The sequence below is a fragment of the Rhinolophus sinicus genome, chromosome 5 (genome assembly GCF_057876585.1).
Source record: "Rhinolophus sinicus isolate RSI-liver-muscle chromosome 5, RSI-T2T, whole genome shotgun sequence".
NCBI classification, from domain to species: Eukaryota; Metazoa; Chordata; class Mammalia; order Chiroptera; family Rhinolophidae; genus Rhinolophus; species Rhinolophus sinicus.
The window spans coordinates 37,879,396-37,897,110 of NC_142505.1; the positions used below are offsets into that span (position 1 = coordinate 37,879,396).

Sequence of the window (17,715 nt, forward strand, 5' to 3'; positions counted from 1 at the left end):
AAACCTGGGAGCCATAAAATACCTTTCCCCTCCTCAAGGTTGTCCAAAGAGAAAAAAAAGACAAAGCTTTCGACTGGGCTGTTATCTTTACGATACAATTTAATCGGAGGTGCCACAGACATGTGGGGCAGGAGTGTTAAGAAATAACATCATGAGGTATCAAGAAAGGGCTAAAGAAAACAGGAGAAACTGCTTTGTGGTTTTCTCACTTCCATACATAGACATGAGGTTATTATGTGAACCTATTTGGTCATGGGCACAGGAACAGGAGTTGCTTTAAGCCAGTACTGGGCTGGGGCCTGCTCAGGATGCAAGTGGAAAGACCACACAAGTACTGGATATGTCCCGTGTGCTAGACACCGTACGTACATTATCTCATTTATGCCGTATAATAAATAACCTTATAAGGTCAGGAATATATTATTCCCACGTTGCGGTTGAGGAAACACAGGCTAGAAGGGGGAAGGAAATTGCTCAAGGTCATGGACTAGTGAGTGGGTTTGACAACTAGGTTGATTTCAAAGCCACTGTTCTTTTTGTGACCCCGTGGTCATAGAGAAGAGAACATGTCTACTCTACTGTTCACTGTTCTGCAATCCTTTCTCCTGTGGGGTGTGGCATCCAAAGGAGAGCAGAAATAGGGAATCCCAGGACCCAGGAGCATCCGCGTCAGAACCAGGGCTGGATGGGGTCTGCATGCGGGCACACTGCCAGCCACAGGCCTCCTGGACCCTGCCTCGGCCGGGGCAGCGATGTAGCTGAAAGCAGATCCGTGCCCACTTCTGGAAGTTTCACGAGTCTAGAAAACCAGCATTCTTCTTTCTGGAGGAATCCCTTGAGTGGATTACAGAAAAAGCCTAAAGGATAAATTCTAGACTATAGTGTGGGACCCTGAATTCAAACCAGAACAAAATCAGGGAACAGGGTCTGAAACGGACCATTTCTGAGCACTTAGAAAAAGCGATGACTGCTCAGAGCTAGCAAGACTTCATGGAGAGTAAGTCATTTCCCTATTCGGTAGAGTTTCTAGATGAGCAGGCAAGTGACAGCCATGGACACAGAGCCTTATCCAGGCATTTGACAAAGTTTCACAAGGTCACCTTAGCAATGAGGGGGGAAATGCACGCAGGAGTGTCCAGGGCTGTGCACTGGCCCGCAAGGCTGAGTCCTGCTCACTCTGGTAAAGAGGGCCTGAACTCTCAGTCAGCCAGTCCTGGTGCTGGGTGGGGGTCTGGGCTAGCCAGGTACAGATTGCTGAGAGTATTCTAGCAGTTGCTTTTTCTAAAGGTTCTCTGGAGATCCATGTGCCAAGATCTCACCTAGTTGGCACCTAGTGGCCCCTTAAAGATTTTCAGTGAGGCTCCTTCACCGAACGTCCACATTCATTACTTGGCATGTCAGACTCCAAGACCTAGCCCCGACCACTTCCCTACTTTCCGCTAGTCCACCCAGACTGCTCTGTGAGAAAGATGTTAGGAAAATTTGCCTTCATTAGCTGATGTGAGCTTTTGTCTGTTAGCTTTTTGTTCCTTTGTTCCCCCACATGAGAGACAGCGTGTGAGGTTTGTCAGTTCGTTCCCTCACATGTGGAGGACTGCGTGTGAGGTTTGTCCCAGACTAACTCTGAGCTGGTTTTTTGTCTGTTTCGCCCACATCAGCAGATGAGTGGAGAAGTAACTAAATTATATCAGATTGACGTGACAGGCACGTTGCCAGGCTTTGGGAGACCTGGGGCTGATGGTCCCAGACGAGAATAGTCAGTGTTGTTTGTCCGAATAAACTGGCCATTCAGCCCGATAAGCAATATTCTTATCACAGTAACTATCGAACCCTCCCGGAACTGGCCATTCCCGGAGCGGGAGGCAGGAACAAGGAGCATGGCTCTAAGGTACATCTGAGAAAATACATAAGACAGACCTCAGTTGGCAGTGTAATTCCATCATCCGTCCTTGGTGATTCTTCATCATTTGAGCATTCCTGGGAACTAGCAAGCAGCCGTGGGAGACACCTCAGCTTTCCCAGCAGCAGACCTGACAAGGTTTTGATTTCTGACTTTTCCAGTGCTGTTTTCCCCCGGTTTGGTGAGCTGCTCCGGCATATATTTCAGTCTTAACCACCTTTATTTTCTGTCATTAGCACCTTGTTTGAATTGCCTTTGTCTTTTTCTATTGCATATTGCTAAATAAATTGATTAGATATTGCTAAATAAATTCATTAGCCCCTCTCTCGTGTGTCCCTCCCCTTTCTTTTCCCTGCTCGTCACTACCTGCTCTCACCAGACCTGTCTGTGGGCCTTGCACATTCAGGAGACCCCACAAAAGCCCGCTGCTGCACGTCTGCAGGACGGGGCAGTGAGAAGAACAATGGCCCTTGGGTCCAACACCTGGGTTCGCGCTCCAGCTCCCCCAAGATTATCTGTGTAAGTGACAAGCTTGCCGAGCCCGTTTCCCTGTCTATAAAGGCAGGGATAATACTGTCTCCTGACCATTGAACACCTCCTGTGTTCCAGGGCCTTGTATTTACACAACCTCCTTTAATCATTATAGCCACGCGATGTTCTCTCGTGCATTGCTGTTGTTCTCGTGCTTACAGTGTCCCTTCTCCCCCTTGGGACCGCCCCCTTGTTCCATTTGAGTCACAGGTTCTCAAGGGTAGGATAGAAGTAACTTCATCTTTGTAAAATCCGTCTGTACTCGGAGGTATGCAAATTATAAGGCCCTTATCTTCTACCCCAGGGTCACTTCTGCAAGGCTCTGCACTTCCCCACTCTGACTCACCTGCCCGCCCCTCCCAACTCTTCCACTCTGCTCTGTGCAACAGTACCTTCCCCGTATCTCCTCCGTGCTGCTCACCCCCTGAGCCTCTGTCTACTGATCTATAAAACCATGTCACACTTAGGCCTTAGCACTTGGTACATGTGATTCTCTCCATCCCTGATCCGGCCACGATCTCCAAGTCCACAAGGACAAGCTGCCTGATACACTGGTTCTCTGCCTCCTCATCCCCAAGGTTTCTTCTTGGCGCCCTGAAGACACCCGAGGGTTCCTTTATGTGCTGGACCTTGTTACCCCCAGACTGCTCCAGAGTCCTTCCACCTTGTCACTCCAGCTCTTTGCAGTGGCTCATCCCACCACTTCTAATAAGACTGAGCGTCCACCTCACTAGGGTCTCCAGCCCATTCTTGAGCCTACCCAGCCCATGTCCTTCTTCACTTTACTTCTGACCCACCTGAGATTCCAGGGCAGTCCTTTCAAGAATGCTCATGGCGATACGCAGAGTGCCTTGGCCCACTACACTTCCACCACTTCCAGCTAGCAGACTCCTTCCCTGCTTGAACTCAGCTACCTTCTTTCTCTGTGCTTGTCCGGGAGCAGACAAAAGCTGCTGGAAAAAGCCATCCCATGGGGACCTGCTGCAGCACTGACCTCAGATGGACCAGCCACACTGCCCTGCGGTTCTTTCTGCGGTTCTAGCCCATGTGGTCTCTCATAGCACATCCAACATCTTCTCTCCTCAAGCCTCTGAGCTCCCAGCAACCCTCACTCTCAGCTGGGGACCATGCCACGTACCTCAGAGGCCAAGAGAAGCCATACAAGGGAGTGTCCCCATCTCTTTGCTACCGAACACCACTTACCAATATCCACCCTTGTCCTGCCGGTCTGCCCTTCAGTTACAACAGGGCAGCAGCCTGGGGCCAGTCCGTCCCTCTAGGTTTGGACTCCTACTCCCTCCTGCCCCCACAGGAATGACTCTGTGGGCTCCAAACCAGTCAACTGCAGCCTGAACTGCCATGGTAGGCATGGCCACGTGGTATAAACAAAAGACTCTTTTACAAAACTACAACAAAATAATCCCAACCAGGAAATTAACATTGACATAATACTATTATCTAACTTACGGACCTAATTCAAATTCCACCAATTTTTCCATTGATGTTCATTATAACAATAATAAATAAGTAAACCCACGATCATGGATTGTATTCAGTTGTCATGTCTCGTTGCTCTTCTTTCATCTAGAATAACTCTTTAGTCTGTCTTTCACGACATTGACATTTTGTACAGGCCAGTTATTTGGTAGACTGTCCCTGCTTGAGGCTTGTCAGGAGGGGACTCAGGGTATGTACTTCTGGCAGGAATGGCCCAGAGGTCATGGTGTGCCCTTCTCAGTGCCTCAGATCCAGAAACACATGATGTCACTGTGTGCCACACTGGTGGCTTTGAGCATTTGGTTAAGGTGGTGTCTGCCAGGTTTCTCTGCTATATTATTTTTCCTTTCACATTATTAAGTCTATCGCAGGAGTAACTTTGCAACTATGTAAATATCTTGTTAGTTCAACCCTCTAGGTTTACAGTCCACTCATGATTCTTGCATGAATTAATTCTGTGGTTGCCACATAGTGATTTTCTAACTCCACCATTCCTTCTACATTTATTAGCTGGCATTCTAGTGCAAGAAAGAGCTTCCCCTTCTTTCCTACTTATTTGTTTGTTCATATAATTGACTAATAATTTATATCAGTTCAGACTTATGGACTGTTAGTTTATTCAATGAGTTATAATGCTTTTCTTTATTATTTATTTTTATGCTCAAATTGTCCCGTATTTTACCAGTGGGAACCCCACTGAGCTGGCTCTTGTGTGCTTTCGATATGCCCCCATTGTTTGCGTACTTTCTTATTTCTAGCATGACAGCATGTTCCAAGTTCATATTATACTTCCCTGCCCCAGCCCCAGAATCCACTTTTTCCAAGGAGCCCTTTTCATACAGAATGGTATTTAGTAACCAAGATTAGAATGCTAGGTTGTACTATTGCTACTGGGGTATCATTATTTCTAGACCCTCTCTGCAGACAGGGATACAATATAGATGCAGGTGTATCTGTATACATAGTGACAGCCACATCTCTGTGTCTGCCTGCCTGCCTGCCTATTTACCTTCCTACTTACCACACCTGCCCGCCTGATCTTTGTATCATATCTACCCATGACTGTACACAAATGCCTCCAATTCCAATCTCACATCACTGGGTCATTTCTTTGTTCCCTCTGTCTATATTTGTAACGCCCTTGTCCAAACAGTGAGAAACCCGACTTCTGTTATCCGCATGGTATTTACTTATTGCTTAATCCTAGGATATATAGAAAGTAGTTTCAGAATTACAGGCCCATGACTCTGGGCAAAAGAAACTTACTTATTAGAGTTGAATCTGTGTTGACAATTGAATATTTTGTTTCTCATATTTTGCAATCGCAAACAATGTATCAATCAACAATCTTTGAAACATGAAAATTCCTATTTGCAGCTTCTCTTGAGAAATTGGAAGGTATGGTGATTCCCCCCTTTGGACAGGGCCCGCCTGCTTCCCCAGGGCTGCTAGTCTGTTTGCTCCCTCCACCTATCACTGCGAATAAGCCCTCCTTGCTCTTGTACTTGCAACCCCACTTCACCTGGAGCATCGTCATCCCTGGAAGAACTGCCTCCATTTCTTCTCTCATTCTCGCCAATATGGTCGTCAATGCCACTGCGTCAATAAAAGCCTTCCCATAGAGAAGACTAAACCCCACGTGTGATCTTTCAGTCTTGATCTAACTTGACCTCTTAGTAGCATTACATGTTGGGGACCCCTCGTCCTTCCTGTCTTTTGTGACAGAAACGGCTCTGGTTCCTTCCCACTTCTCGGCTTCCCCGGGCTCCTTTGCAAGCTCATCCTCCCGTGTGGGGCTGCTAATGTTGCAGCTCCTGAGGGCGCATCTCTCTCTACAGCTCTGTCTGTGATCCGTTTAGCCCTATGGAGATCGTCATTTATTATCCACAGATCGCTTGCTAATGTCTATCTCGAGGTCTGTCTTCTCTCACTTCTAATCACCACCTTCTTTTAGACGTTTCACAGGTCTCTGAAACTCAGCGTGTCTGAAGCTGAACTTGTGCCTTGCTCAGTTCTGGTCTACCTGCAGGACTCTCTCTTTCTCAGTGGATGGCACTCTCTCTCCCCCTCAGATCCAATTCATTATCAGGTCAACTTTACCTTCTAATTACCTTCCACATCTGTCAACTTCTCTTTATGGCCATCATCACCCTTCTCAAAAAATATGGCTTCAACTACCTCATCAGCCAGTTGGCTTACCTCCACTCACCCTTTGTGTGTGTGTGTGTGTGTGTGTGTGTGTGGCCGGGGGGGAGAGGAAAGGGTATGCAGATCTCATAGCTGTTAGGATGAAAACCAAATTCCTTCACAATGGCCTGCAAGGCTCTCATCGTTTCCCCGGCTGCTCTCTCTCGCCTTACCTCCTGCAATACGCCCCTTTGCTCCCAGCTCCACCGCCATCACAATCTAGTCCTGCCTGGGTGGTACACTCTTTCCCATCACAGGGACTTTGCACACCACTTTTCTATGCTAAGAATGCGCTTTTCCTGCATCCCCTGGCGTTAGCCAACCTCACTTTAACCTAAAAAGTACCTGACGATTCTGCTCCTTACATTTTCAGAAACACTTTCCCAGAACTTTCGGCCTGTGTCAAATTGCCTCGCTGTTCACACCCATAGCATCTGGAACTTCCCCTTAGTGGCAGATATCACCTGAGTAGGTTTTCCTCTGTGGGATCTGATTAATGTCTGTCTATCTGTTACAGCCTGAATGTTTATGTCCCCCCCCCCCCCAAATCCGAATGTTGAAGCCCCAGCCCCAACGTGACGGTACTGGGAGGCAGGGCCGTTAGGAGAGAATTAGGACGAGATGAGGTCCTGAGGATGCCACACTCCTGAGTGGGATTAGCGCCCTTACCAGGGCCGTGGAAAGCTTGCTTCCCTTCCGCACCCACCTGTGAGGGTGCACTGAGAAGTTGGCAGCATGCAACCTGGAAGGGAGCTCTCACCCGAACCCGCTCATGCTCGCACCCCGACCCTGGACTTCCTGTCTGCAGATCTATAGACATAAACTTCTGTGGTTCATAAGCCTCCCAGTCCATGGTATTTTGATTATAAAAGGCTGAGGTGACTAAGGCACTCCCCCAGGAGCACAGGGATCACTTTTGCTCCCATATTTTGCCGCATCTAGCACAGCTCCCAGCACTGACAGGCGCTCAGTGAGACATTTGTTGACTAAATGGAGGCAACATGGTATGGCGGTTATGAGCACACACTCCAGGGGAAACTCTGTACCACTTACTGGCTGTGTGACCTCAGCAAGTTACTCAATCTCTTGGAGCCTCAGTTGCCCCATCTGAAAAATGGGAGAGTAACAGTACCCACATCGTATGGTTGTTATGAAGGTTAAATGAGTTCATGTAAAGCACTTAGAACACAACCTGGCAAATAGCAAGGACGATATGAGCTTGTTAAGTATGTAAAACGAACAGGTATGATATAGTCATTAATGAATAAGTATTAATTAATCTGACAGTTTGATTCTACAAATGAAACACAAGTAGACTTGTTGTTGAAATACAGGCCAATGGCCAAATTATATTGACTAAAAACAATAAGCCATTGAAATAACAGAAAATAGGATTCAAATTGAATTCAACCTCCATTAGTAAGTTTGTGACTACATGTTGTGAAAACAACTACTTACAACTGGGAATACATCCAGCATCTTAAGAGAAATGCAGGCTCAAATTCTTAATATATTCAAAGAATGCTTTAGGTGTGTCTGATGCTATTGACTGGGCTGAATCATTTCTGTCAAAAATCAGCAAACCAAGGGGCCGCCGGATGCCTTAATTGGTTAGAGCGCGAGCTCTGAACAACAGGGTTGCCGGTTCGATTCCCACATGGGATGGTGGGCTGTGCCCCCTGCAACTAAAGATTGAAAACGGTGACTGGACTTGGGGTTGAGTTGCACCCTCCACAACTAGACTGAAGGACAGTGACTTGGAGCTGATGGGCCCTGGAGAAACACACTGCTCCCCAACATTCCCCAATAAAATAAAATTTAAAACAATTCAGCAAACCAAGAATAAAAATCCCAAATGAACTTTTCACAACGACCCAGGCCCAATACACATATTCGTCCACCAAGCTTTTGAGAATCCTCTCCGTGAGCGCCCCACACAGCACGCCGTGCAGGGCAAGGAAGGACCTCTGACTAAACAAAGAACAACACTATAAAACACTGAAAATCCACAGACACCACACATTCCTGCCAGCCCCATCTCTTATCCCCAAACATTCTTTCAAGTAAAGGAGGGTAAAATAATAGCTGGTTCAACATTCTATCCTTTGAGCATGTATGACTTTGTCAGTGTAATAATGAAAATCTACAGATCTAAGTTTTCATCTAATGCATAATTTTTTCATTACAAAGGTGTGTGTTATCACAGGACCAAAGAGAGCTAAAACTTTTGATATATTATAGTGTCTCCGTCAGTTTTTAAGGTTTTGCTGTTATTTCAGAAGAAAAGGGAAGAAGTAAACAAAAGAAGGAAAGAAAATTGTATTTTGAAGAAGGGATGCTTGTGAAGGGGAAAGAGTTCAAAATTAGAGCTACTGCAGCAAACTTGGAAGATACTATTAATTTCTATTTGAAGGTACTAAACAAATTGCGTTAGCTTGTTTTAATTCAATTTATATGCATGCAATATCAAATTAAAATTGTGAGTAGTTTTAGTGACAATATACCAACAGAAGGGAGATTTAGTTTTCTTCATGAAAACAGAAAGTCAGCTGTGGGGCCAGATTTTCATCCAGCCTTAATTGTGAACTGACTCTGACAGAGAAAAAAGGCGCCGTTTAAATATTTGTCTCTGGAGAGACGACGGGTCAAGTTATGGCTCAGTGCGCAGATCTGCTAGCTGTGGGAGGCTGCAGTCAACGACAGGAGAGACCCTCACGGTGACAAGAAAGTTCCTTCTCTAGGACCTGTCATATCAGCCAGGTCCTATGTCATCTCTCTCCCATGTGCTAGAATGTGATTCTCTTCCTCCTCCGTGTTTTACGCATGCTGCTTTCTCTGCCCATAATCTCCCCAAAACAGTGCCTGCCTAAGCCTTTCACACTCTTTAAGCTTGGGAGGCACCTCCTCCAAGAAGCTTCCTCCAACTCCAGTTGGGAGACATCCCTCCTTTGCATCTAGTGCCACCTCACCTGCTCCCATGCGTCTCTGGCCACATACACTGTACATTTCTTTTTCTAAATGGCAGGGGATGCAATTTAATCAACTCTACCTCTAGAAGATGCAGTCAGTATCTACGGGATGTTGAAAGGTGTCAATCCAATGCATAACATTCAAAGTCACAGGCAGGAGAATCCATTCTGGACTTTCAAAAATGACCAGTACTTTCCATAGAGGAGTGACTGAGCATAAAGGCAAGAAGGTATTGGAGGGCATTTGTGACCCAGCCCCTTCAACTTATTAATACCCCAAGTGATAGAAATCCGATATAATATACTGTATCCGTGCTTAATTATTCACGCATTCTGTGGTAACCATGACCTTTGGGGATCAGGAATACTGTCTGGCACATCCCTGGGCCCGGCCAGAGCTTTACCATGTGGATAAAGGAGCTTGTGCAAGTACATCAAGCATCTGAAGTCCTCAGACAGTGTGCAGAGGTAGCTGTCTGAAGCAGCACATCCTAGAAAGCTGAGCACAGGCCCTGCCCTGAGAAATCTCACAGCGAAGGCAATGCCCAAAAAGCCAGGGGGCATTTCTGATGAGTTGAAGTTGGCAGGAAAAGCCACTCAGCAGCTAAGAGTCAAGCAGATGTATACATCATGCCAAGTAGAAGCTACATACCCTGAAAAGAACATGATTCCACACACTATTGAAAAATAAACAGGGAATACGTTTCTTCTTCCCCTGAAATAGAAATATTCTCTTTTTTCTCCACATACTTGTTTTTAGGATAAATTCTGTGAAGTGGAATTGCTAGACCAAGGGTATATACTCTTTCTTCCAAGAGATTAAGACAATTTTTGTTTTAACACAACAATTATTGGCTTTAAAAATTAAACAATAATTCTTTAATACCATCTAATATCCAGTTGGTGTTCAGCTTTTCCCAACTCTCTCACGAATATCATTTTATAGTTGATTTGAATCAGGATTCAAATAAGGTCCATGCATGGTATTTGGTTTATGTGTCTCTTAAATCTCTGTTGAATTATATGGTTTGAAATCCCTGTTTCTTGCTTGCTACTTATTTGTTAAAGAAATTGGGACATTTGTCCTACAGAATTTATCCCATTTTATATATGACTGAAGATACCTTGTGGAGTCTTTTTTTTTTTTTTAAGTTTGGTATTTTTTATCGAGGTGTAGTTGATGTCAATAAACGACACATACTTAAAAGGTATAATTTGGTAAGTTTTAACGTATGTATATACCCATGAAACCAATACCACAATCGAGATCACAAACACATCCGTCATCTCCGAAACTTTCCTTGTGCCACTGTGTAATCCTTCTCGTCTGCCCCATGCCGCTCCCCCACGCCCAGCCACTAATCTGTTTGCCGTCACTAGATTAGTTTGCAATTTCTAGAATTTTATATAAACAGACTACATATAGTATATACTCCTTTTTGGTCTGGCTTCTTCCACTCAGTATACCTGAGATTCATTTGTGGTTTTGGTTCATTCTTTTTCTTTTCTTTTTTTTTTTTTTTAAGGTTGTCCAGGGTTTATCGAAACTATGACAGCACAGCAGGAAGATTCAAACAGCTCCCGGGGTGTTTTAAAATTCATCCCACCTGTAGGCTGAGGGAGCTGCAGGGTGGACAGACTGTCAAAGTCCAAGAGCTTTGGCATTTCCTCAGTGTCCGGATCAACTTCAATGATTTCCTAACCCAGGGCTGAGACCTCAGGAACATAATTATCTCTCCTTTCTCTTTCCTCTTCCTGCAGCTTGATGGAGACACCTCTTACGGGACCTCTCTGAATCCGCTTCATCAGATGTGTGACATAGCCAGCTATTTTGTTGCAGAGCTTCTTGGATGGAATAATGGAGATCTCCTCGGACACGTGCTTGCTGTAGAAGTCACTGCCCAGGCGCGTGTAGTCCTTCTCGGTGATGGTGATCTTGGCCGCCTTCTTCACGGTCTTGATGCCAACGCAGCCCATCTTGGCGGGTCCCTGGTACAAGAGCGGTTCATTCTTTTTTATTGCTGAGTACTATCCCACTCTATCGCCATCTGTTTATCTGTTGACATGTTCATGGATGCTTGGATTGTTTCCAGTTTGGCATTATCATAGTTAAAGCTGCTCTGAACATTCCTGCACAAGTCTTTGCATGAACATATGCTTTAATTTCTCCTGGGTAAATACCTAGGTATGGCGGCTGAATCACATGGTAGGTAAGCATTTAACTTGTAAGAAACTGCCGAGCTGTTTTCCACACCTATTGTTCCGTTCACATTCCTATCAGTAGTGTATGAGAACTCCAACTGCTCCACGTCTTGGTATGGTTAGTTTCAAAATTTTAGCGTTTCTAATAGGCGTGCAGTGTTATCTTACTGTGTTTTTTTCCCCCTGTAATTCCGTTATGCAATTGATGATCTTTCCATGTACTTATTTGCCATCCATATATCTTCTTTGGTGAAGAGGCTGTTCAAATATCTTGCCCATTTTTTAATTGAGTTATTTAGGTGGTTTTTTTTTTTTTTTTAAAATTGAATTGAGAGGTCCTTATACATCCTAGATGTAAGTCCTTTGTTTGATATATGCTTTACAAATCTTTTCTCCCTGTCTGTGGCTTGTCTTTTCATTCTCTTAGTGTGTTTTGAAGAGCAGAAACTTTTAATTTTGATGAAGTCTAGTTTATCTTTTTTTTTTCTATTTTGGACCATACTTTGGTAGTGTTTTATCTAAGATATTTTTACCTAACCAAAGGTCACAAAGATTTTCTCCTAGAATTTTATAGTTTTAAGTTTTACATTAAAGTTTATGATCCATTTTGAGTTAGCTTTTGTATATGTTATAAGCTATGGATTAAAGTGCTTCTTTTTTTTTTTTTTTTTGCATATGGATATCCAATTGTTCCAGCACCATTTTATTTCTGAAAAGACTATCCTTTCTCTACTGCATAGCCTTTGCACCTTTGTCAAAAATCAGTTATCTGTGTAAGCGGGGGTCAAATTTGGTGCTCTCTATTCTGTATTTAACTATCTTTACACCAAATACCAAACTGTCATGAGTACTATAGCTTTATAATGAGTTATGAAATCAGGTAGTGTTAATCCTCCAACTTTGTTTCTCTTTTTCGAAGTTATTTTGGCTAACTTAGGTCATTTGTATTTCCATATGAATTTTACAATCAGCTTTCCAATTTCTATCAAAAAGCCTATTGGGATTGAGTTGAATCTATAGGTAACTCTGGGAAGAAATGACATCTTAACACTGTTGAGACTTCCAACGCGTAAAACAAGTTATATCTCTCCATTTAAATTAAGCTGTCTTTAATTTATCTTAGCAGTGTTTTGTAGTTTTAAGTGTATAGGTCTTGTACACTCTTGCCTGATGTATCCCTAAGAATATTTTATGCAATTGAAAAAGTATCATTTTAAGATTTTATGATTCTTTGTTACTTGTCTATATAAAAACAATTGATTTTTATATATTGATCTTGTATCCAGTAACCTTACTAAACTCACCTATTAATTCTAGGAGCTTTTTTGTAGATTTTTATGGATTTTCTCCATAGATGATTATATCTTATACAAAAATACATTTTTTTTTCCATTTCAATCTGGATGCTCTTTATTTTTTGCCTTCCTGCTTTGGCTAGAACCTCCAGTACAATGTTCATTAAAGTGGTAAGAATGGACATCTTACCTGGTTTCTGATCTTAACATTTAGTCTTTCACCATTAAGGTATTAATTTTAGGTTTTTCATAGATGCCTTTTTTGGGGGGTTTGAGGAAATTCCTTTCTATTTTTAGTTTGCTGAGTGTTTTTTTCTTTTCTTTTTTTTTTCAATATCAGGGATGGATGTTGGCTTTTGACAACTGTCTTTTCTGTGTCTGTTGAGATACTCATATATTTCTTCCTTTTCAGTTTGTTAATCTAATGAATTACATTGACTGATTTTTGGGAGTCAAACTAACCTTGCATCTCTGGGACAACACACCGTGGTAATGATATATTATCATTTATATGTATTGTTGGATACTTTTGAAATATTTTGTTTAAAATTTTAAAAATCTATGTTCATGAGGAATATTGGTATATAGTTTTCATATCAGGGCAATACAGGCCTCATAGGTAGAGTGGGAAAATAGTCTCTCTTTTTTGATTTCTGGAACAGTTTGTATACAACTGGTATTATTTCTTCCTGAAATGTTTGATAGAATTCACCAATGAAACCATCTTTGTGTGTGTGTGTGGGGGGAGGTGCAGGGGGAAGCAGTTCTAAAAAAATTGTTGTAAAATATACATAACAAAATTTGCCATCTTAACCATTTTAAGAGTCTGTTCACTGGTGTTAAATACATTCATAATGTTGGGCAACCATCACCACCATCCATCTCCATAACTCTTTTCATCTTGTAAAACTGAAACTCTACACCCATTAAACAATAATTCCCTATCTCCCCCCCACACACACACTTCTCCACTTGTTGGCAACCACCATTCTAATTTTGGTCTATGAATTTGGCGGAATCATACAGTGTTTGTCTTTTTCCGACTGGCTAATTTCACTTAGCATAACGTCCTCAAGGTTCGTTCATGTTGGATCATTACAGAATTTCCTTCCTTTTGATGGATGTACTATATGTATGTACCCCATTTTGCTTATCTATTCATCCATCAGTCGACACTTGGGTTGCTTCTACATTTTGGCTATTGTGAATAATACTGCTATAAACATCTGCTGCTACAAATATCTCTTTGAGACTGGGCTTTCCATTTTTGGGGATATACCCTGAAGTGGAATTGCTGGGTCAAATGGAAATTCTAGTTTTAATTTTTTGAGAAAATTCCATACTGTTTTCCACAATTTTGCATTCCCACCAAAAGTGCCCAAGGGCTCCAATTTCTCCACATCCTCACTAACACTTGTTTTCTGTTTTTTTTGTGTTTTTTTTTTTATAGTACCATGTTTCCCCCAAAATAAGACCTACCTGGACCATCAGCTCTAATGCGTATTTTAGAGCAAAAATTAATATAAGACCCAGTCTTATTTTAATATACTATAAGACTGGGTCTTATATAATATAATATAAAACCGGGTCTTATGTAAAATAATATAATATAAGACAGGTTTTATATTAATTTTTGCTCCAAAAGACGCATTAGAGCTGATGGTCCGGGTAGGTCTTATTTTCGGGGAAACACGGTAGACATCCTAATGGGTGAATGGTGGAATCTCATTTTTACTTGACTTGCATTTCCCTAATGATTAGTGATGTTGCGTATCTCTTGTGTTTCTTGGCCATTTGTGTATCTTCTTTGGAGAAATGTCTATTCAAGTCCTTTGCCCATTTTTGAATCGGGTTGGTTGCTTTTTATTATTGATTTTATGCGTTCTCTATGTATTCTGGATATTATGCAATTATTAGATATGATTTGCAAATATTTCCCTCCCATTCTGTGGGCTGCATTTTTAGTCTGTTGACAGCGTCTTTTTTTTTATTAATAAATTTCATTGGGGAATATTGGGGAACAGTGTTCTCCAGGGCCCATCAGCTCTAAGTCATTGTCCTTCAATCTAGTTGTGGAGGGTACAGCTCAGCTCCAAGTCCAGTTGCCGTTTTCAATCTTTAGTTGCAGGGGCCACAGCCCACCATCCCATGTGGGAATTGAACCGACAACCTTGTTTTTTTTAAAATTTATTGGGGTGACAATTGTTAGTAAAATTACATAGATTTCAGGTGTACAATTCTGTATTACATCATCTATAAATCACATTGTGTGTTCACCACCCAGAGTCAGTTCTCCTTCCATCACCATATATTTGATCCCCCTTACCCTCATCTTCCACCCCCCACTCCTCTTACCCTCTGGTAACCACTAAACTATTGTCTGTGTCTATGAGTTTTTTAGATGAATGGATAAAGAAGTTGTGGTATATATACACAATGGAATACTATTCAGCAGTAAGAAAAGATGATATAGGAACATTTGCGACAACATGGATGGATCTTGAGAGTATAATGCTAAGCGAAATAAGTCAGACAGAAAAAGCAGAGAACCATATGATTTCACTGATATGTGGTATATAAACCAAAAACAACAAAAGAACAAGACAAACAAATGAGAGGCAACCTTGTTTTTGAGAGCTTGCGCTCTAACCAACTGAGCCATCCGGCTGCCCCAACAGTGTCTTTTGATGCGTAACATTTTAAAAATTTTCATCAAGTCCAATTTGTCTATTTTTTCTTTTGTTACTTGTGCCTCTGTTATCATAAATTACAGTGATCATTTCTTCAAATACCTTTTCCTGTTTGGTTTTTATTTCCTTCTGGGATTCTAATAAAAATATATTAATACATTTTAAGTTATCTCATAACTCATTGAGATTCTTTTCTTTCTTTTTTAAATTCTTTTTTTCTCTCTTTATGTCACTTTACATAGTTTCTGTTGCAATATTTTCAAGTTCACTGGCTTTTCTTTCTGTAACGTTTAATCTGTTGTTAATGCCATCCAGTGTATTTTTCATTTTATGTATTGTAGTTTTCATCTCTAGATATTTGATTTGAATCCTTTTTATATTTTCCATGTCTTTATTTAATTTTTAAACATATGGTGCATAATTATAGTAACTGTTTTAATGTCCTTCTCTGCTAGTTCTAACATCTGTGTCACTTCTTCAGTTTTGATTGATTTTCCTCCTCATTATGGGTATGGGTACAGACTTTAAATTTTTTGTCACAGAGGAGCAAAGTGCCCTCCAAATATCACTTATCCTATCACTACAAATATATGAGAGTGTCTATGTCCCTCCCTATCCTGCCAGCACTGAATTCTGTCAATCTTTAATCTTTGCCAATCTCATAAGCTGAAACTATTTACTCCTACAACAGATATTCACTGAGCACCAACTACAAGTCCAGTGGTGGCAATTCTGTGGTGCTCAAGCAGCCACCGTAACTGTCCTCGTGGTGCTTATAACCGTGTGGTGTTTAACATGTTTTTATTTGCATGTTCACTGATTATTAGTGATGCCGAGCATCTTTTCCAAAACTTATTGACCATTTATAGTTCTTCTTTGGTATATTGCCTACTAATGTTCACTGACCAGTTTTAGTGGAATTGTTTGGATTTTTTTATTCCTTTGAAAGAGCTATTTATTTATGAAGGATAGACACCCTCTTTTACTTTTTGAATAACAAAAAAATGTTGTGTAAACAAAAGCATTTCCTTTAAAATAAACTGACATTGTATATAATTTCTTGGAAGAAATGATTTACATGTTACTCAAATACTTTTTTTTTTTTACACTAAAAGTAAATAAGAACTGATTCTGGTGTAAAAACAAGGCCTTAAAGACAAACACTTTGAACAATACAAAAACACGAAATACATATATGACTATATAAGACATATAAATACATAATAAATGCTTTCATATATATCTGACAGCAATATATAAATGATTTGTATTCTTTAGAAATAATCAAGCAGATTCCAAATGCCATTTTACTCTCTTGATAATGAAATGGACAGTCAAGGAGATGAAACAGTCCCACATTAAATATTTCTGGCAAAGCCATGCTATCTGTGTTGGAAATGCCCTCTATCTAAGACTGTTAATTTGTTATCTAAGATCTATTCTTTCAAAGGAGAAAATGTCAAAATCCCCATTATACATTGACCCTTGAACAATATCGGTTTGAACTGCATGGGTCCAATTATACGTGGATTTTTTTGGGTAAATACACAGTCTGCCCTCTGTATCTGTGGATTTCACATGCAGGGCATCAACCAACTGTGGGCTGAAGACAGCATTTTCTGCATTATTCTACGCTATTTTATAAAAGGGACTTGAGCATACATGGATTTAGGTATCCACGGACGTCTTGGAACCAATCCCCCATGAATACTGAGGGAAAACTAACTTTTTGAGGAGTCAAAAGTTATACATGGATTTTCAGCTGCGTGGGGATTCAGTGCCCCTATCCCCTGCGTTGTTCCAGGGTCAACTGTATCATGTTTGCTTCCCCACTGAAGAGTAGCAGCAGTTCTCAAAGACACATGCTACCTAGTCATCTGGCTGTGTAGGTAAATGCTTTCTGGGAGCACCAGGGAGGATGCCCTGACAGAGGCACAGCTTCTATAACGTGCCCAGGTCTTTAGCATTGATGGATAACATGAGGTGGGCAGGGGGTGGAGAAACCCTGAGCAGGGCTCGACTTTACAGCCAGGGATATGACTTGTTTCTTGTCACACGGCTAAGGGGTGTGAGCCCTCAGAATATAATGGGGGAAATGTACGCCACCAGTTATGCTGTGAATGAATGAATGAATGAACCGAGCACTTTTACGTGTAATAACAGTGATGATGACAGCAGCCAGCGAAGCCCGTGAGGCCCAACCCACGGCCTGGCCCCCTGACTGACCTGTTTGGTGCAGGTGGTCTCTGGCTACCTCAAATAAGCGCAGGTGCATGTTGGTGATGGGGTTGAAGGAGCCACAGGCTAGGAGCACCACAGGGATTCGGGTCTTCATCTTGTCAGGCACATCCACACCCACCGCAGTGGCCACCCTGCCTTCACGGGAACAAAAATGCAAGTCAGGGAGGTGGCACCAAGACAACTGTCCATATCAGTGTCTCAAA

The 17,715-nt window shown here is 42.0% G+C and overlaps 1 protein-coding gene and 1 pseudogene across 8 annotated transcripts in view; both read right to left on the reverse strand.

Annotated features, from left to right (window-relative positions):
- NMNAT3 (nicotinamide nucleotide adenylyltransferase 3) overlaps nucleotides 1-17,715 on the reverse strand; it is a 98,541-nt gene that overhangs the window by 41,543 nt on the left and 39,283 nt on the right. For 5 of the 8 annotated variants that reach the window (XM_074312926.2, XM_019747488.3, XM_074312922.2 and 2 more), the window contains one exon: nucleotides 17,498-17,647. The exons of 1 other annotated variant lie outside the window; for it this stretch is intronic. In XM_074312926.2, the coding sequence (XP_074169027.2) occupies nucleotides 17,498-17,647 (150 nt within the window). The remainder of the gene's footprint in view (nucleotides 1-17,497; nucleotides 17,648-17,715) is intronic. 2 more of the 8 variants (XM_019747482.3, XM_074312924.2) reach the window with 1 other exon arrangement.
- Nucleotides 6,707-13,098, reverse strand: LOC109455747 (small ribosomal subunit protein eS17 pseudogene; annotated as a pseudogene).